The following is a 20,047-nucleotide window of genomic DNA, read 5'->3' as shown; positions in this document are numbered from 1 at the left end:
GAAGAGTCCCCGCCCCCAGCGTTGGATGCCTCTGTCTAGTTCTGCCCCGCCTACTGGGCTGCCCTTGGCCATGCCTGCCCTTTCGGCCCTTTTTTTGATGACCAGCCTCAAACCCCGCCCCCTCGGCTAGTCTCATCTCCTTGCTGAGGCCCTCCCACCTGGGCCCCGCCCCTTAGATCACTGGGGACATTGGCTGGGCCACGTCCCTCCTGAGCCTAGCCTCAGCCCCGCCCCTCACTGAGGCTGCGCACTGTAGATTCCTCTTTAAAGGGAGTAAGTAGGTGGTGCCGCATCTTTTTTTTTAATTCGCGTGTTGTTGATTTACAATATTGTGTTTCTAGTGTGCAGCATAGTGATTCACTTATACATTTATGTATATACTTTTTCATATTCTTTTTCAGTGTAGGTTATTACAAGATATTGACTGTAGTTCCCTCTGCTATACAGTAGGACCTTGCCATTTTTCTGTTACATATAGTAGTTAGTATCTGCAAACCCCAAACTCCCAATTTATCCCTCCACACAACCCCCTTTCCCCGCGTTACCATAAGTTTGTTTTCTATGTCTGAGTCTATTTCTCTTTTGTAAATGTTTGTGTCATTTTTTTAGATTCCACAAATAAGTAATGTCATATGGTATTTTTCTTTCTCTCTGGCTTGCTTCACTTAGTATGACAATCTCTAGGTCCATCCATGTTGCTAAAAATGGCATTATTTTACTCTTTTTTTGGCCTGAGTAGTATTCCACTGTGTATATTTACCACATCTTTTTTATCCACTCGTCTGTCGAACATTTACATTGCTTCCAAGTCTTGGCTATTGTAAATAGTGCGGGTATGAAATAGGGGTGCAAGTATTTTTTCGGATGAAAGTTTTCTCCGGACACATGCCCAGGACGGGGATTGTTGGAACATATGGTAAGTCTACTTTTAGTCTTTTTAAGGAATTTCCGTACTGTTTTCCATAATGGCTGCATCAGTTTACATTCCCACCAACAGTGTAGGAGGGTTCCCTTTTCCTTCCATTAGGGTTCCACTTCTTAGTGCTCCTAACTCCTCTGAGTCTTTATGCCTCCATCTTCCGTGACCCCTGCCTCTCTCCATCAGCACCTTATCTTGTGCATTCTTCCGTCGCTGGCTCCACACCCCTTCATACCAGGCCTATGAACCCGATATCTCTCCCAGACAGATACACACTCAGCCTGAAATCCCTTCCAGGAACAGATCCTCCCAGCCCCACCTGCTCCCAAGACCCAGTGGATGATGCTGGGAGGGTGCTTCAGGGGGTGCAGGTAGCCTTTTTGGGAGCATTCATCTTGTCTCAGCCTGACCCCAATCTCACCTTGATTCCTAGGCCTAGAAAACCTGTGGACTTTTGGAACTGTGGGAAATGCACTATGAGACATTGAGTCCTTGCCTCTTCAGGACATATTAAGCCCATTTAGCTGAATTTGTCCATTTAGCTACTCTATTTATTAAGCCACATACAGTGTAAGCACTGGGGATGGAGCAGAAAAGAAAACTGACAAACATTTCTGCCTTTATGGAGCTTGCGGTCTGGGTGTGGGAGTACCACACAGTAAATGTAATGTGTAAGTTAAATATAGAATTATTTAATGGGTGGTGGTAAGAGCTGGAAAATAGGTAAGAAAAAAATAAGGAACATTGCTGGTGAGAATAAAAAATGGTGCAGCCACTGTGGAAAACAGTTTGGCAGTTCCTCAAAAAAAACAAAAACTTAGAGTTTCCATATGACCTAAAAATTCCACCCCTTAGGCATATACCCAAAAGCATTGAAAATAGACGCTTGCCTAGAAATTGTGCTCCAGTGTTCATCATAGCACTATTCACAATAGCCAAAAGGTGGAAGCAGTTAAAGTGTGCATCAGCGGGTGAATGGACAAACAAAATGTGCTATCTGTGTAAATGGAATATTATTCAGCCTTCAAAAGAAATGGCATTCTCATATCTGCTACAGCATGGATAAACTCTGAAATTAGGCTAAGTGAAATAAGCTAGTCACAAAAGGGCAAATACAGTATGATTCTACTTATATGAAATACCTAGAATGGACATTCACGGGGACAGAAATTAAAGGTTACCAGGGGTTGTGGGGAGGGGAACATTAGGAGTTGTTTCTTACCAGTTTAGAGTTTGGGGTTGTATTAGTCTCCCAGGACTGCTTATTGCAAAGTACCGCAAACTGAGCGGCTTTGTGGCTTAAACAACAGAAATTTGTGCCTCAAGGGCCTGGAGGCCAGAAGTCCAAGGTCAGGTTGTCAGCAGGGCCTTCCTACTGAAGGCATTAGAAGAGAATTTGTTCCAGGTTTCCTAGCTTCTGGTAGTTCCCTGACTCATAGCAGCTTAACCTCAGTCTTTACAGAGTTCTCCTCGAGGATGTGTCCAGATCTCCCCTTTCTATAAGGACATCAATCATACTGGATTAAGGTCCACCCTACTTATGACCTCATTTTAACTAATGACATCTAGCACACCTCGATTTCCAAATCAGGTCACATGCTGAGGTGTTACAATTCAACTCATAATAGGAGTGATGGACAGGATTTAGAAACAGTGGTGATGTTCACATTGCAGCGTGAATATAATTAAAGTATACACGTAAAGGTGGTCAAAAAGTCATATTTTGTTGTATATACCTTATCACAATAAAAGATTTTTTAAGGAGAAGACAAGGGCGGGGCTCGGATGTTGTGTGGGAGGCAGGGAGAGCCTCCCTGAGGAGATGGTAGCTAAGGAGAGATTGGGAGAAGAGACTGAGGACCGTGGAAAGGTCTTGTGTGGGAGGACCCCTGTCCTGTGGACAGCAAGGGCCCGAGAGCAGCCGGAGTGTAGCAAGCAAGGTGGAACGGTGTAAGAGGGGAGGCACAGGGTTCATAGGCACAGGGCCTGCTCCCATAGTCCTTGCAGGCCACCACGAGGGTGCTGGCTTTACTCTGAGGGGATGAAGGCAGTGGGTAGACGTCCTGCTCTGGGTCCTTTGGGTGTTGACAGAGCTGTGGGGCAGTTTGGGTGTCTCTTGGCAGAGGCAGGAGGATGCGAAGGGCACGCGGACCCTCTAGCCTGCAGTTCCTGTGTTGACCTCCAGGTGCCGTCCTGTCTCTGTCCACCCCGCCCCCTCCCACCCCTTCCTAGCCCATCATCTCCCAAGGAGAGCTCTTTTTTTCAGCTGGGAAATAGGGGCACCTGGGTTCAATTCCTGGCTCAGGATCTTCCCATCTTTGAGACCAAGCAAATCATTTAACTGCTTTGAGCTCTCCCAGCCTGTGAAGGGGGAAATTGGTCCTTAAGTCTCAGGGAATTACTGTGAGGATGAAATGAGGTGATGTAGGGCAGGCATTGGCCCATGCCCGGCACACAGGAAGCACTCAGTACAGGGAGGCGTAGAGGTGATGGAGTGTCCGTCCTTGGACTGGGCCCTGGGGATGCAGCCTTCATGGCGCTTGGGGTCTGGGTAGGGAAGCAGACATCAGACCCCTGTAAGGGGATGAGCTCACCCAAACCCAGCCTGGGGTCAGGGAGGCCTCTGGGAAGTGATCTTTACATTTAAGCCTAAAGGAATGGGCCAGGCAAAGAGAAGCCACAGGGAGAGAGGGGTTCAGCATGTACAAAGGCCCTAGTGCTTTTATAAGAGGGGGTGTTCTAGAACGTGGGAGCTGTGGGTGATGTGAAGTAGCCAGCTCGTAAAGGGAGAGAGGGTGATGCCGGAGTGAGCAGCAGGTGGTGACAGGGAAGTTGGGCTTGATTCTGAGGGTTGTGGGGGCTGGTGAAGGGTTAAGCAAGTGGGTGAAGCGACCCAGTTTGTGCTGTGGGAAGCTCACGTGGGCTGCCGGCCACAGCAGGGGTGGATGAGATGCATTAGGAGCCTGCAGGCGCCATCCAAGCAGGAGAGGCCAGTGCCTCCTGCATCCCTGAGCGTATCTCCTTTTCCAGGAAGTGGGGAAGGGCTCAGCAGCTCCAGCCCCTTGGAACGCAGCCCTGGGTCCGAGCCACCATCTCCAGGACCTGCCACCTCCCCAGCATCTCCAGACCTGGACCCGGAAGCAGTGCGGGGGGCCCTCCGGGAGTTCCTGCAGGAGCTGCGGAGTGCCCAGAGGGAACGGGTATGGTGGGGTGTGAGTGGCTGGAGAGGAAACCGGGTGGCTAAGGGCCCCGTGAGGGGCTGCAGGTCGTCAGAGCAGGGATGTTTCCTTCCTCACCGACACTGGGGCTGCAGGATGAGCTCCGGGCCCAGATGAGCACCCTGAGTCGCCAGCTGGCTGAGATGGAGGCTGAGAGGGACAGTACAAGCTCACGGGCAAGGCAGCTGCAGAAGGCTGTGGCCGAGAGTGAGGAAGGTGGGTCTGACTACCTGGGTCCTTGCTCTCTTGTTCTCTTAGCAGCTGAGATGGGAGGCTGCTAGACTGGCCTGAGCTGCTGCTGCATTCCTGCCCTGGCCACCATGGCCTGAGTCAGGGGCTGCCTCCCCTGGGGGACCCTCCCTGGCCAATCCCACCCGATGTCCAGACCCACAGACCCTCGTAGAGGCAGGCCCTGGGGTAGGAGGAGGGCAGGCCTGGTTCAGGTCTCAGGGCTGTGACTGGCCAGGCCTGACGGGGCTGGGTGGGGGCCGCAGCCCGGCGCAGCATGGATGCGCGGCTGAGTGGGGCCCAGGCTGAGCTGGCACTGCAAGAGGAGAGCATGCGGCGCAGTGAGCGGGAGCACCGGGCAGTGCTGGACCAGGTGGCCTCCCTGGAGAGGAGCCTGCAGGCCACCGAGAGTGAGCTTCGGGCCAGCCAGGTGGGCAGGAGCTGAGGGCCAAGGGGAGGGGGTGGGGCAGATCTGTGTGTCCCTGAATGGATGTCAGTAAGTCCTCCTGTGTGCATCCCTGTTCATCTGCCTGGGGCTCTCAGCAGCCACTGAAGTGACCAGCCTGTGACTCTCCAAAAGCACATTCAGATTTCATCATCTTGTTCCATATTGAGGTCATTAGGCTATAGAAGAAAGAGCCCAGGCATTGGAGGCTAACAGATCTGGGTTCAAGTCCTTGCCCTGCTGTGTGATTCTCATTTTCATCTTCTACAGAATGGGGAGACCAATAATTATCTCCCAGAGACTGCACCTACACTCTTGACACATAGACGGTTCTCAAGGGACCTCTGCTTCCTTCATCTCTATATAGGCACACGTGGTGTTCTGGGGGTTTTATGTGGGTTTGGGAGACATCTGTGTGTGCGTGTGCATGTCTGGGGCAAGAAGCACAGGCCCTGGTGGTGATGGTCCAGGCTGCTGAAGCCTTGAGCCCTTCTTACAGCCACAGATCCGCCCCCTTCCCTCCCCTTTCCTCCCCTGGCCCTCCATGACTGCCCCTACAGCCCACCCCCTGCCTTTGGCTCTAGGCCAAGCTTGAGCTGGATTGTTGTGTCTGCGGCTTCAGGTCTGGCCTTGGGCCCAGCCGCAGGGGCCGCGGGAGGAGGCCGGGAACAAAGCTGGGTAGGAGCCAGAGTGGGGCTGCTGGGCCCAGACATCGCAGGGTTGGGGCTCTGAGCAGGGTGGAAGAGATCCCAGGCCTGGGGGGCTGTTGTAATAACACCCCCTTGACCTGCCTGTCTTCTCGGATGGTAAAAGGAAGAGAAGGACCCCAGTCTGTCCTCCTGCCCCATCCTCATGCCCCAAGTCTCCTTCACCGGCTGACCCCACGAGGCGAAGGGAGGATTATCATCCCTTAAAACCCGGTAGGGCCCAAGGCTCCTGCCTGACTCAGCTCAAGTCCCGCAGGCAGCTCTGGGCCGGCCTCTGAGAGGGAGGCCCTGGAATCTGCATTTTTATACCCAACTCCCAGGGCTTTGTAAATACCCAGGTTGTGGTATCCCTGGACCAATCCAGTCCCCCCACCATACAGTGTGAAATAGGGCCAGAGAGCAGGGAGGGAGAGTTGATACTGGGTCACACAGCCTCTGTGACGGGCAAAACTAGAAAGTCCTCTGGGATCCTCAAGTCAACCCATCCTGTGAACATATGGGGAGGCTGAGGCCCCAAGAAGTGTCAGGGACCGGCACTGGATCACACAGCGAGTGGCTGGACCAGCCCCTTTGAGGCTGCTCCCCACTTTCTCCTGAGGGATGCGGGAGGTGGAGGGGGTACTGCAGAAATGGGGCCTGAGCCCTCCCCGCCCCACAGGAAAAGATCAGCAAGATGAAGGCCAATGAGGGAAAGCTGGAGAGTGACAAGCGGCGTCTGAAGGAGGTGCTGGACGCTTCCGAGAGCCGCACCATAAAGCTGGAGCTGCAGCGGCGCTCACTCGAGGGGGAACTGCAGCGCAGCCGCCTGGGCCTGAGCGACCGGGAGGCCCATGCCCAGGCTCTCCAGGAGCGTGTGGACTCCTTGCAGAGACAGGTGGGTCCCCTTCCCCAGCTGCAGGCTCCCCATCTGCGTGCCCTGTGCCAAGTACACTACAGGGACTATGTGATCCTCCCAACAACCCGGTGAGGCAAGTATCTTCACCCCATTTCACAGATGGACAGATGGAGGTTCACAGAGGTCATGTCATTGCCCAAGATCACATGGGTAATAAGAAGCAGACTCAAAATTAGAATTTAGGACTGTCTGATGATGGAGTCTGTACTCAAAGGAGCATATGGGACAAGTTAGAGACATAGATTTCACTCATTTTCATTTTTTGCCTTGGCTGCCAGGAAGCTCAGCTCTCACTGGAGTTCAGTAACTCTGCTAGCCCTACACTGTCAGTCACCAAAGTTAAGAAGACAGAAAATATCAGGGTTGTGGTGGTTACCCTTTTTCCTCCATAGCAGGGAGAGCGAGGGGAATGAGAACAAAGAGGAGACCACAGGGACTGGGACTACCAGGTTGATGGCACCCATGTGCTGGTGAACTGGCAGTGCGACCGGGCCCAAGTTGCAGCCAGTGGAGCCAGAGGGAGTGCAAAGGAACAATAAGCATCAGTGACAAAGAGAGGTGGGCAGGGCTTAGGTTAGGCACACCTGACACAAACGGAACAGAGTCACTGGACCATCCTGTCTGTCCTCTTTCCAGGTGGCAGACAGTGAGGTGAAGGCGGGGACTCTGCAGCTGACGGTGGAGCGGCTGAGCGGGGCCCTGACCAAGGTGGAAGAGAGCGAGGGGACCCTGCGGGACAAGGTGCAGGGCCTGACAGAGGCTTTGGCCCAGAGCAGCGCCAGCCTCACCAGCACCCAGGACAAGAACCTACAACTGCAGAAGGCCCTGACCGCCTGTGAACATGACCGCCAAGTGCTCCAAGTATGGGGGTTCCAGGGTCTGGCTGTGGGTGGGCCCAGTGAGAGAGTTAGCCTCCAAGGCAGGCTTGGAGGCCCTGGTGGAGAGCCAGTCCCTAGGGCAGTGGGCTGGGAACCCAGGAGCCAATGAGAGCTGGCTTTGAGGGAGGGGGGTGCACCCGATAAGAGCATTGGCCAATGAGAGGAGGCTCTGGGGGGAGGTGGGCCCAAGCCTACCTAGTAGGATGGGCTGAGGGACCCAGGGGGCAGGCTAATGGGGGAGAGTTGGGGTCTGCGGTGTCCCCACCTTGAACAGGTCAGTGGATAGGCCGTGGGCAAGGCCTACTGTCTGGCTCACTCTCCAGGTGAGAGGACTACCTGTTTTGTGGGCTGTGAGCCTGGCTTGGAGGTACCTAGTAGAGGGGAGCTCTTTGCCTCAGGGCTCCCAGGCCAGCCTGGCACCATCAGCCCTTGTCCCCCAGGAACGGCTGGAGGCCGCTCGGCAGGCATTATCCGAGGCTCGGAAGCAGAGCAGCTCCCTGGGCGAGCAGGTGCAGACAATGCGGGGCGAGCTTGCAGACCTGGAGCTGCAGCGGGCAGAGGCCGAGGGCCAGCTGCAACAGCTGCAGGAGGTGAGGGTCAGGGCAGGCTCTTCCGTCCCCGGGACCACGAGGCCCTTGGGACAAGGTCAGGACCTTCCCACCTACCACAACCTCATCCCAAACCCAGGCCCAGCCTCCTGTGAGGGAGCATGATTCACTCAGCCCCTATCCCCATTATACAGATGGAGAAGCTGAGGCCGGGAGAGAACCGTCCGGCCTCAGGCGACAGTTCCCCGATGTAGGCCTCACAGTCGCCTTGCCTAGCGAAGGGGCACAGCAGGCTGGCCTCATCATCCCCAAGCCTTGGATGCAACCCTGGGGCCCAGATGGATGAGGGACTCACTGGCTTCTGCTGCAGGTGCTGCGGCAACGGCAAGAGGGTGAGGCTGCGGCCCTGCACACGGTCCAGAAGCTGCAGGACGAGCGGCGGCTGCTGCAGGAGCGCCTGGGCAGCCTGCAGCACGCCCTGGCTCAGCTGGAGGCTGAGAAGCGGGAGGTGGAGCGGTCAGCCCTGCGGCTGGAGAAGGACCGGGTGGCCCTCAAGAGGACGCTGGACAAGGTGAGCTGTGCCCCCAGAGCCCTCCCTTCTCTTCCTTTGGGCTCTAGCCATGGTTGGTCCCAGCTGTATGTCCCTAGGGTCAGGGGGCCTCAAATGATCCTGCTGCCTCTAATCTGACATCCCTCTCTGAGCCTCTCTCTCTTCCTGGGACCTCCCTCCTTTCTTGGGCACCCTGATCCCCTCCTGCTCTCCCACCTAGGTGGAACGGGAGAAGCTTCGCAGTCACGAGGACACGGTGCGGCTGAGTGCAGAGAAGGGCCGCCTGGACCGCACACTCACGGGGGCTGAGCTCGAGCTGGCCGAGGCCCAGAGGCAGATCCAGCTGTTGGAGGTCTAGCCCCCGCCCACCCAGCCCTGGATACCGTCTCTCCTTGGCCTGGACCCAACCTCACCCCCAGCCTGAGTGCCAGGCCATCCCATGAGGAGCTGATGGCTCAGTCAGCCTAGAGCTCTCAACCCCGACAACCCACGAGCCCAGACCCTTAAGAGGGGGCAGCTCAGGGCCGCGTCCCAAGCAAGGGGTCCTCCCCAAAGTGGAGAGAAAAGAGATGCTAAAGACCTGTCCGCACAGAAGGCTATGTGTTCATGTGTGTTGTGGACATGAAGAGCTCTGAGTGTACCTGGGAGAACCTTGTGCATGGATGGATGTGGCAGATCTAAGTCTTAGGGGCCTGTGAATTAGGGGTCTGTACCTTTGGGTGCAGATAGATGTCTTCATGTATTTAGATGTAAAAGTACTGCACTTTTATGCATGCATTTGTGTAAACACACACATTTACATGCTTGCTTTTATGACCATATGTACATGGGCTTCTCTGTTTGAATAGGTATGCGTGTTGCACGCCAGAGTCGGGGGATCACTAAGTACCCTGACCCAGGATTTGCAGGCCAGGAGGGCTGGGGGTGGAAGACAAACAGGAATCTCTTCTGCATCCCATGCTTGGCCCCAAGGGACCCTTAGGCTTCCCCGCCACCCCGGGGAGGTGCCTGACACCCCTTCACACAGACACACACAGACACACACAGACACAGACACACACAGACACAGACACACACAGACACACAGACACACACAGACACACACAGACACACACAGACACACACACACACACACACACACACACAGACACACACACACACACACAGACACACACACACACACACACACACACACACACACACACACACACACACACACACACACACACACACACACACACACACACACACACACACACACACACACACACACACACACACACACACACACACACACACACACACACACACACACACACACACACACACACACACACACACAGCCAGAGGCCTGACTAGCCGCCCCTCCGACAGGCCCAGGTGGTGGCGCTGGAGCAGAACCATAGCCCAGCCCGGCTGGAGGTGGATGAGCAGCAGCTGGAGCTGCAGCAGGAAGTGGAGCGTCTACGCAGTGCCCAGGTGCAGACAGAGCGCACCCTGGAGGCGCGGGAGCGGGCCCACCGGCAGAGGGTTCGTGGGCTGGAAGAGCAGGTACTCAGGCCTGGTGGGCTCCGGCCCCTCCCCAGGGGGATGCAGTACCAGCAGGACTCCCCCTTCAGGAATCTGGGCTGGGGTGGAAGTTTGGAGCTGGGAGAGGGAGAGGGAGAGGGGGCTGGAGTTAACCTCTTAGGTATAAGGGGTCGATGGCACCCATAGCTGAAGTGGTCCAGGGGGATCTATGCTACTGTCAGCCATGGCTGAACACAGGGGCTCAAGTGATGTCACTGGAACTCAGTCCCCTTGCCATGGCTCCGTGCTGGGCAGGCGGTCTCCCTGGGTGGCACAGGTGGCCTCAGCAGCTCCAGCCTCAGATTATCCTAATCACCCTTGACCCCAGAGGAGAGAGGGACCCTTCTTCCTGAGAGCAACAGCAACAGCCCCAACGATGATCCTCACTGGCCAAATGAGATTGCAGGCCCCCTCGTCACCATCTCTGCCCTGATCATGTCTGCAGGGCAAGGCTGCTCTGGCAGGCCTGGCCTGGCTCACAGGTCCACCCCTGGAGTCGGGCTGGTGCCAGGCCTATCCTAGTGGTGAGAGAGGGGATGGGTGGCCCCTAAAGAGATGCTGAGCAGTCAACAGACACCCAACTGCTGCACAGAGCAAAATAAGAAAGGGTGGACATACCCTGGCTTTTAATGAGACCTGGTTTCTCCTGAAACAGGCAGCACTAGGTCCCTTCCAGTCCCAGCTGCAGCTTAGGGTCCATCTGTTAGTAACCTCCCACTTCTCTGAAACCAGGTGGGGGTCCTGGGTTGGCCTTACCTCCTCTCTTCTCCAGGTGTCCACACTGAAGGGACAGTTGCACCAGGAGCTTCGAAGGAGCTCAGCATCCTTCTCTCCCTCCTCCGGCCCCCCAGAGAAGTGAGCATCTTCCTGGCTGGTGTCCTGAAGAGCCACCCCATGGCCAGGGCAGGACAGGGGCCTCCTCTCAGCACCGTCTACCCAGGGCCTGGGCCCCCAGAGCACAGCTAGGGGTGAGGAGGAGCAGGGATGGCAGTGCTGCGGGATGGGGACTCCAGCACCAAGCCAGACCCAGCAGCGGTCTCCCAGCCTCATCAGAGCCACCCACTCTCTGTGGGCCCCCTCAGTCCAGCCCCTCGCCCCTGGGATGAGCCAGTGCAGATTGTATGTGATCCTCCCCGAGAGTGACAGAGCCAAAGCCAGGGGTTGGAGAGAGACCCCCTTGTCTCTGGCTGGGCCTGGAGCACAGGCTCACAGGGAAGAGGAGGGGTGTCCAGGCCTGGGGCAGGGGCCAGAGACCCAAGCCCTCCTCTGGCTTCCCAGAGGTCTCCGCCTTAGTTCAGAGTGTTTGTCAGGGAATTCCTCAGAGAATTCAGAGTCCCTGTATTTTTGTACCTTTTTACAATGTTAATTGTTCAGAACTGTTCTGTTTTTTGTAACAAGACAACCCCATTTTTTAAAATGGTTTGTACAGATGTGTCCCTTTATTAATATGTCTCCACCCAGAAGATAGGAGGGGAACAGGAGGGGTCTGGGGCAAGAGAGATGGTGTCCCCTGGTGAGGGGTGCTCAGGGGGATGGGGGAGGCTTCAGAAACGCCTGTGTTGAACCCCCCAGAAAGGCCTGTTCCTAACCCCCCAGGATATCAGGGTGGGGAGGCCTCTGGGGTCCTGCGCCACCCACCCCCTTGAACAGATGGGACTTTGGAGGCTTGGGGGTGGGACCCAAACTCCATGGCTCAACTCTTTGCAGCTGAAGCTTTCTACCCTCTTCTCTGGCCCCTCCTGAGGACAGGGCCCACCCTCTGGACAGTGACAGGCCTCCCAGGTAACGTGGTGAACAAGTGCAGACCTGGGAGTGGACGTGCGGTCTTGCCTTGGCTCCTCTGGGTGATCCTGCACAAAGCTGCTTAACAGGTCAGAGCTTCAGTTTGCTCATCTGTAAAATGGGAGTCTGCTTCCCAGGGTGGCTGTGAGGAAGTACACAAGGAACCAGGGGCTCAGTCTGTGTTTCCAAGGAGCAGTCTCATCTCATGGAGTCCAGTGGGGTCAGGCTCTGCCCCAGCCCCACCACATCGCTGTGGACCCATGGGTGGGTTACGTAATGCCTCTAGGCTTAGTTTGCCTGTCTGTAAAATGGGAACATTAAGTGTAGCCAACAAGTAGGCCTGTTTGGAGAGTTAAATAAGATGATGTGCTGAGCCTTCATACATTGCTGGTCAGAGGGAGGTGTTATAATGGCTTCCCTGTTTCTATTCTCTGAACTGCACCAGCCTTCCCTCCCTGCAAAAGCCCCTGATATCAGAGTCCACCAACCTTGACCTCTGGCCTTACACTCTATACACACCCTTCCACACGGGTGGCCTCCCATCTTGCCTGGCACCCCCTCCGATGATGGGGGATTCACAGCCTCACCAAGCAGCCCTGACAATGAGAAAACTGTATTCCTGAACCTTCTATTTTTTGATACAACCCTCTGCAACACACACACACACACACCCCTAGGGGGCAGGTGTCATGGCCTATCTTTCTGGGCAGGTCAGAGCTGAAGCGGGTTGGTGAGGAGGCAGGGCTGGGAGTGCAGAGGCAAGGCCATGGGTCGCTGGAACATGGCCTTCTCCTGAAGCGGCCAGGTAGCCTCTCGGTGCGGACGAGCAGTGTTGGAGGCCGCAGGCCATCTCCTCTGTGCTCCCGCCTGAAAAAGTGACTCTGAATCTTTTGTAAAAACCTGTTTTTAATTTTGTATAAAACAAAGGTGATCTATGCCCAGGGGCTGTAGGAAATCCAAGCAGACCAGCTGGGGTGAGGGTCAGAGCCTACCTTGGGGGGAGGTGGGCCTGGAGTGGGGGACTGTCCTCAGAGGGACTGAGAAGGCACGTCAGGGGCCCAGACCCCGTAGAGAGGCCTGGGATGTCCCCCACCTGGGGGCGAGACTGGGCATTGGGGAGCACCCCCTTGTGCCCCAGGGGTGGCCACAGGCTGGGGAGGGGCCTGAGGCAACCCCCCAGGGCTACAGTCCACTAACTTTTTACAGAATAAAAGGAATGTTGGGCTGGGGAGAAAAGCACCAGGTCAGGTAGAGCCGAAGGGCCCCAGATCCGAGGAGGGGCCAGGGCTTGGGGTGCCAGCTCCACCCTAGCAGCCCCCGCAGCTCCTAGCACAGGCAATGGCCACGGACTGGCATAGGCCGCTGCTGGCCATCACGCCACATTTGGAGAACTTGTCACGACATAGGTCAGCTGTTGAGGGGGCAGGAAGGATTTGGGGTCAGAGTGAGGGTAGGTGATGGGAACTGCCACCCCCTCCCCATCCCTGGTGACAGGAGATATTCTGGAGATAAAAAGCAGCCAGGAGGGGAGCCCAGGAACCCCTGGAAGTGGCCCCAGCATATGACCCATGTTTCATAAACATCAGGTCGGTGGACACATGGCTGGACAACAAGTAGGGGTTGGGGGAGGGCGGGGGTGGAGGCCTTCCTACCTCGCAGGAGCTCCTCGTGGGCACAGACTGTGCGGACACAGATCTCCTTGTTGACCACATACACGCGGCGGAGGCTGAGGGGATGGGGCCGGCACAGGTGTCAGCCCCACCCTCACCCAGCGCTACTGGGCGAGCCCAGAAGGGACCTGGCATTGGAGCCCAAGTCATGGCCCCCAGGCCTGAGCTTAACCAGAGCTGAGCTCAACTTTAGGACTGGCAATCTCTCCCCACAATCACACCTTGGCCGCTGAAGCGAGCTGTCATCCCCCCTCCGCCACCCACCTGCCAGCCCGTGCTCACCTGTAGAAGCAGACCTCGTTGAGACACTGTTTGCAAGGCTTATGTATGGAGTAGAGGCGGGTACACGGGTACTGCTCCTCGCGGCAGTCTGAGTGACAGGTGGGGTCAGACTGGGGGCTGCAGCTTGAGGCTCAGAGCACCTCACCCGTGGAGACTGGCTCTCCGGGCCTGGGGACCCCTGCACCCTCAGGCCAAGCCTAGACACACACCCCAACACATGCACACACCACACTGCTGGCCCTTCCCAGGCTGCCCGATGTTACCCAGTGTATTTACACACACACAAATTCACAGCCACGCTTAGAAGCATATATTGAAACACACAAGTTCAAACACAAATCTACACCCACATACAGTCACAACAGTCCACAGCAACCTCACGAGAGGTCTGCACACACACACTGAGCTGTGAGACAGGGTCCCTCACACACAGGCTGGCTCTCTCAGGCTCTTGGCTGGGGCAGGCCCGCTGAGCCAGCCTGGGCTTTCTGCCCCATCCTCACCTCGGCTGCCATGAGCACCACCCCATCCTGCTGGCAGTAAGCCCCCAGCATGCTCCCGCCCCACCCCAGTGTCTGGGAGCAGAGGGCCCCTCCTAAGGCTGCAGCCAGCTCCGCCTCCAGCCAGGCCCAGGGAGCAGAGGGATCTCCTGGAGCCACCTTGGGGGCCCTGGAGTTGCAGGGGCACATCTACAAGCCCCTCACCCCACCATCTACCCATGCTGTCTCCGTCCTCCCAGTGCCATGCCCCACTGCCCCCTAACTTCCGGGACCATGCCTCTGTCTCTCCAGTTGTCAGGAAGGCTCTTACCCAGAGGCCCAGGCTCTGTGGGCTCCGTCTCTACATTTCCTGGTTCTGGTGCAGGGGGAGAGGCAGGCAGAGATCATTGGGAGGGGTCTGTTCAGAGCAGGAGAGGTCCCCTCTCCCAGCCCCAGCACAGACCACCCCACCCACTCCCGGGTTTGGCTGGAGCTTGTGGCTTACCTAAGGTGGGGGCTGGGATTACTTCCTGCTGTACTTGCTGCTGGGACTGGAACTGGAACTGCTCCTCGGGGGGCCGAGGAGTCACCTCTGCAATGGGAGATGATAGGGGGGTCTGCTCCCTCCTCCACATCCCCCTGCAGGTCTCCATGGGCTCCCCACCCAGCTGCCCACCCATCCTATCCTGCCCCCGTCCTTTACCTTGATAATCATAGTAGTCAGGGTTGTCTGAAAATAAAGATGAAAGTGTAATTGGTGGGGGTCAGACTAGTCCCCAGCCCCAGGTCACAAGTGAGCCAGGGGCCACACCCCAAGATTGCCATTGTGCTACCCGACCTGGTCCCTGGCTGAGCCATGCGCATCTGGGGAGCAGGGATGGGGGAGGCCTGGGGGTGGTAAGGCCTTACCAATCTGGTCGCTATAGTGGGTGTACTGGACATGGTCTGGGAATGGAGGCAGCGGGTCCAGGTCATACTGGCCCTGAGCCAGCAGGCCTGCTGTGAGGAAAAGGCAAAGCTGAGGTGGTGCCTGGCACGGAAGGACAGCAAAGGCCCCACGGCACTTCTAGGGAGGGGAGGTAGAGGTCCCCAGGGTAGGCCTATAAGACCTGAAGATCCTACAACAGACTCTTAGACCCACAGGATGCAAACTCCTTCCTTCACTCTGAAGGCCCTTATACTCCCTGGTCCTGTGTCACCTCGCTGACCTTATCCTACCCTCTCCCCCATGCTGGCCTCTCGCTGTTCCTGGAACTGGGCCTGCTTCTGCCTGCCCCAGGGCCTTTGCACTTGACTCTTTCTGGACCTCTGATCTTGGTTAGCTTCTCCTCCTTCAAGTCTCATCTCAACTGAAATATCAACTCTGCTAAGGGGCCCTTGCTGGCCCACAACCCTCTCCATCTCATCCTCCCAGTTATTTCCGTAGCAGTCAACTCAATCTGACATTTATTACATCTACTTGATAACATCAGCCTCCCTTCTCTAGACTGGCAGGCAACACCACAAGGACAGGGATTTGTCTGCCTGATTCATCACTGTATCCCCAGGGCCTAGCCCACTGCCTGGCACATACTAGGAGCTCCACAAATATCTATTAAATGAAAGACTGTTAGACCTGCACAGCCTCTGTGATCCCCACTGATAACTTCTCAAGGTCAAGACTGCATAGGGTAGTTGGGTCCCAAAGGGATCTAGAACCCAGGCCTTCAGACTGCCTTGGACGCCCCCTGTTACTACACATCAGCTCCCGGGAGGGTCAGTAAGGAAAAGAAAAAGTGTGGATCCTGGTGCCTGGGTGTGTGCCCACTCCCCAGAATCCTTCCAGTCTGCTGCTGTGGAGGGTTGGGGGGAGGGTCCAGGAGACGCCTCCAGACTTTGGGAGGGGTTGGCTGGCCCAGTCTGTGGTCCAGGAGGTAGGAGGCCCTGGGAGCCAGGGAGCTGAGTTCTGGCCACAGGGCATAACAAAAGCTCACTGCCAGCTCCCTCCCCTCACAAACCCCACTTCCACCCACATAAGGGGAGCCCCACCAGCCCCAGAAGCCACTTACCAGGCAGAAATACCAGGAAGAGGTAGGCAGCTCTCATGGCTACACAGTGAGGTGGGCTGGGCTGGTGTCAGGGGACAGCTGGAGGAAGAGGAGGGGCAAGCTGCATCCCGGGCCACTACCCCAGGACTTCAGAGCCCACTTCTGATCCCCTGAATTCACCCGGGAGAAGGAGAGCCCAGGAAAAGAAGCCAGGCATATGGAGGGTCACGGAGTCTGGGCCCAGGGGGAAGGGGACTACTCTGGAGGGACATTGGTTCCTGATGACCTACTGGGTGTTCAGGTTCCAAGGGACACAGCCTCCAGCCTGTCTTCAGGACTGATCCTGACAAACAGACCCTACCCTGCCCTCCTCACTGAATGGAGGATTCTAATCCCCTATCAGCCCTGACCCTGCCCACACACCCATGCCCACCCTCTGGTCCAGCACTTCCCCGGGTGTCTAACGCACTGATCACACGGATCCCTGACCCCAGGCCCATCCTTGGGACCCCAACCCTGCGCAGCCAACATCACAGCCCAGACTCAGCAGTCTGCCAAACCCACTGCCTGCTCCCAGTTAGCCCCTGGGCCCTGAACATCCTGCTCAGCAGGAAACCACATGTGTGTACGGGCCTCAGGGGCCCCTGGGGCAGCCAGGCCTGGGCAGGGCTCCCACCCTGAGAAGATTCTTCTCCTGCCAGGCCTCCAGGCCTCCTAAGACCTGGCTGACTTCATCACACACTCACGAGACTGAGGTCTATTTGTCTGCTGCAGCGGGAAGCAGTTAGGGTGGAGTTTGAGGAGGGTTTCTCTGGATCCTAAAAGGACAGCGCTGAAGGGGACCGTGCTGTCACCCAGCCCAGGGGTTCTGAACCCCCCACATTGTATGACAAGTGTTATGTGTGTAGTTTTTTGGGGAGAGGGCAGTGGTCCATAGCCTTCACCAAGCTCTTGAACTTCAAGAACTGGTCGAGTCCAGCCTCCAGTCTTTGGCCACATAGTGGACTTGGTAGAATTTACAGGTCCTCATGTCCAGTCTCAGCTCAGTGGCGGGCAGCCTCAAGACTCTCAGCCTTCTGCTGGGAGGAAGTCCATGGGCTCATCCATCCAGGAAAGCCCCCTCCCCACCACAACAAAAGGTGTTCTTCCAGACAGCTAACTGGAAACTTAATTTTGCTGCATTCCCCCCAGCCTACCCAGGGAATTTAGGGAGAGGGGCAGAAACATGGGCATCTTTCCCTCCTGCCCGATTCTGAGACTATATGGCCCCTGGCCCATCTCATGCATTCAGCTTCTCACTCTTTTTCTCCACCCTTACTGCAATCAGATGAAGTGGGTGAGGAAATCCAGGTGAGGACGAGGAGATGGGACTCATGACAAGCTGCCCCACAGGCAGGGGACACCTGGCTCCCACATCCCCATTCTGAAAACCTTTGGCCTCCTCATAGTAAGGGGACTTAACAGCCTGGAGTGCCTTCCTGGCAACTCCCCACAAGGCCTCACTATCCCCTGCTTGGCCCCCAGGCTGGTGGCAGCCAGGTTAGATGGAGCTGTCACTACTCAGAAGGCCCCAAGTTGGGGCCTTAAGAGGCTGGGGGAAGGTGACTCTGTCTGTCCCCAAAGTCCCTCCTAGGTCTCTCAGCCCCCTGCATGGAGTCTTTTCCTCCCCTAGAAGGTTGGGCACCCAGGCCCAGGCTTATTGGGAAAGGGGCCCCAGGGCAAGGGGTGGGGCGGTAAGGAGGAGAGTCCTGTGGGAGTAAGGGATCCCTCCAAGGGACCACATCTCCAGGCACTTCTAGACTATGGATTGCTGGGTGTGTGGAGGCCAGGACTGCCTAGAAGGCCTGTTCCCCACCCTGGCCCCTTCGACAGCTGGGACGTCCCCTACCCTCTGTGCCTGAGAAGGAGGGGGACTAGCGGGGCCTACTCTGAGCCCCCTGCCCCCACGCTGACTGACTCACTCTGCGGGAGGCTCTGTCTGTTCCAGAGGCCGGGCTGGGGTCCGGCTGGAGAAAACCAGATGTTGCAGGCGCCGCACAGCTGGGAACAATCAGCCACGGAAACTTGCTCGAGCGCGCTCCCTCGCGCTCTCCCGTCTCTGATCTCTCTTTGTCTCTCCGCGTCTCTGTCCCGGCGGCTCCCGCCGGACACCCCCACCCCACTCGCCACATTCCAACCTCCCTGGGAGAACAAAAGCGGCCCCATCCCCGACGCCCCCACTTCTGGCTCCCAGCAAACGGGTTCCCCTCCCTCCCCAACTCGCGTCCTCCCCTCAGAACGATCCCAAACTTTCCAAGTGCCCTCTTAGCATCTGCTCAGACGGCCCCGGGTTCAGGGACCCTGGCAGCCGCCCCTAGCATCGGGGACCCGCGGAGCCCCGCACCCCTAGCACCTGGAGGCCCTCCGACGTCCTGGCCCGCGACCTCGGCCCGTGGAGCGCCCCCACCCCGGTCGGGCCGCCAGGCCCGCGCCTACCTGGCCGGGTCACTCCGCCGCCCGCTCCGAGTCCGCCCGCCGGAGCCGCCCCTTTGCCCGCTCCGAGCTCCCCTCCGGGCCCCCGACGGGGCCGGCGCCCGCCCTCCAGCCCGGATCCGCTGGGTCCTAACGCGAGCGCCGCCGCTGGGGCCGCCACGCCGCGCCCTCGGGTCTTAAACCCTCTTCTGAGGGCGGCCCCGCGGGGAGGAGGCGCCCGCTAAGCCAGCGTCACGTCTGATCAGCATTTCACACTGTGCAAAACGCTTTCTCCTCAGCGCCTCATCACATCTGGCCCGCTGTCAACATGGTGAGGTGGGCGAGGTGGGCATGTTACAGAGGACGAAACCAAGGCTCGTAAAGGCGATTCACCTACCGTCATTCAGGGAGAAATAAGCCTTGCCCTCCAGTTTCCAGAACGCCCTCCCTGGCTGTGCCTTCTGGGTCTCCTTGGCCAGCTCCTGGCCACAGCTGGCTTCCATAACCAGTATTTCTTTGAACCCATGGGCTAAGGATACCGGGCCTGATCCCACAAATGTTCCCAAGGCACAGCCAATCCAACAAGGATCCATAAAATCACAGCCTCTCGACCCTCCCCAGACCTGGCCCTCAAAGATGTTCCCATTCAGGACCTGAGCCCACCATCCTTCCATTACCCAGGCTAACTCCCCTGCCCTCAGCCTCTGCAGGCAATCAAACTCCCACCACTATTTCTGACTCTGTAATAACCTCCAATCTAGGCCTTCCCAAGTGGGCCCTGCCCTCCCCCACTCACCTCAGACAGGGTTGGGGTAGGGGGACTTCTACTTAAAGCCTCTTGTTGGTTTCCCATGGTACCTGGGAACAAGGCTAAACTCCTGAAGGGCCCCCAAAGCCCCTACCTTTCATCGCAGCCTCGCTCTGCCTCCTCATTCCTTCTGCCTAGTCTCCCAACAGCCTCAGTGGCCTTTTGGCAGTTTTTCATTGAACCCCTTCCTCCAGCTGCCACAGGGCCCTTGCTCAAGCTGTTTCTTCCTCCTGGAACACTGGTGAGGTCTTCCTCCTTCAGGTCATAGATCAAATCCTCCCTTCTTCAGAGAAGCCTTCCCTTTCTCCCTGTTACAAGCTCTTAAGCAGCTTCTGTTTTACTGCTCACAGCTGGTGCCCTATGTCTGTGACCATGTGACCTTGCCTCTCTCCCCAGTGAACCTGTCAGCCCCAGGAAGACAGGGATAAGGTCTGCTTTTGCTTATCCTCAGTTTTTGCCCATTAGGCACCATGCCAGGCTCAGAGCAGCTGTTTAGTAAACATTTGTGGAATGAATAAACCCATGTACAGTGGATTCTCCTGGGAGAGACTGGTGGGTGTGGGGGTTGGAGGACCCCTGCCTCCAGGGCAG

General features: G+C 57.0%; 2 protein-coding genes across 12 annotated transcripts in view; one reads left to right on the top strand and one right to left on the bottom strand.

The window, feature by feature from the left end:
* Window positions 1–11,374, top strand: part of CROCC (ciliary rootlet coiled-coil, rootletin) — a 47,686-nt gene extending 36,312 nt beyond the window's left edge. For all 8 annotated transcript variants that reach the window (XM_064494017.1, XM_064494016.1, XM_064494014.1 and 5 more), the window contains 10 exons: window positions 3,950–4,119; window positions 4,233–4,353; window positions 4,632–4,795; window positions 6,176–6,391; window positions 7,049–7,273; window positions 7,731–7,880; window positions 8,209–8,409; window positions 8,609–8,740; window positions 9,763–9,939; window positions 10,730–11,374. In XM_064494017.1, the coding sequence (XP_064350087.1) occupies window positions 3,950–4,119; window positions 4,233–4,353; window positions 4,632–4,795; window positions 6,176–6,391; window positions 7,049–7,273; window positions 7,731–7,880; window positions 8,209–8,409; window positions 8,609–8,740; window positions 9,763–9,939; window positions 10,730–10,816 (1,643 nt within the window). In that variant the 3' untranslated portion in view covers window positions 10,817–11,374. The remainder of the gene's footprint in view (window positions 1–3,949; window positions 4,120–4,232; window positions 4,354–4,631; window positions 4,796–6,175; window positions 6,392–7,048; window positions 7,274–7,730; window positions 7,881–8,208; window positions 8,410–8,608; window positions 8,741–9,762; window positions 9,940–10,729) is intronic.
* A 1,253-nt stretch (window positions 11,375–12,627) lies between these two features.
* On the bottom strand, window positions 12,628–19,851 carry MFAP2 (microfibril associated protein 2). Of its 4 annotated transcripts, none has more exons than XM_031464165.2 (10): window positions 18,673–18,808; window positions 18,159–18,237; window positions 16,219–16,296; window positions 15,080–15,166; window positions 14,874–14,900; window positions 14,676–14,762; window positions 14,502–14,546; window positions 13,692–13,779; window positions 13,392–13,465; window positions 12,628–13,150 (listed from the first exon to the last, which is right to left on the bottom strand). In XM_031464165.2, exons 3-10 carry the CDS (start codon window positions 16,253–16,255, stop codon window positions 13,047–13,049), a joined length of 549 nt encoding a protein of 182 aa, XP_031320025.1. In that variant the 5' UTR covers window positions 16,256–16,296; window positions 18,159–18,237; window positions 18,673–18,808; the 3' UTR covers window positions 12,628–13,046. The 4 variants fall into 4 exon arrangements, with proteins under 4 accessions (XP_031320025.1, XP_031320022.1, XP_064350090.1 ...); XM_031464162.2 differs by having other exon boundaries at window positions 15,080–15,169; window positions 18,673–18,804; XM_064494020.1 differs by lacking the exons at window positions 18,159–18,237; window positions 18,673–18,808 and adding an exon at window positions 19,551–19,851 and having other exon boundaries at window positions 15,080–15,169.
* Between the last annotated feature and the right edge of the window lie 196 nt (window positions 19,852–20,047).

This window comes from Camelus dromedarius, chromosome 14 (genome assembly GCF_036321535.1).
Source record: "Camelus dromedarius isolate mCamDro1 chromosome 14, mCamDro1.pat, whole genome shotgun sequence".
NCBI classification, from domain to species: Eukaryota; Metazoa; Chordata; class Mammalia; order Artiodactyla; family Camelidae; genus Camelus; species Camelus dromedarius.
Note: the sequence above shows the minus strand (reverse complement) of the source record. Positions and strands in the feature narration are given on the sequence as shown.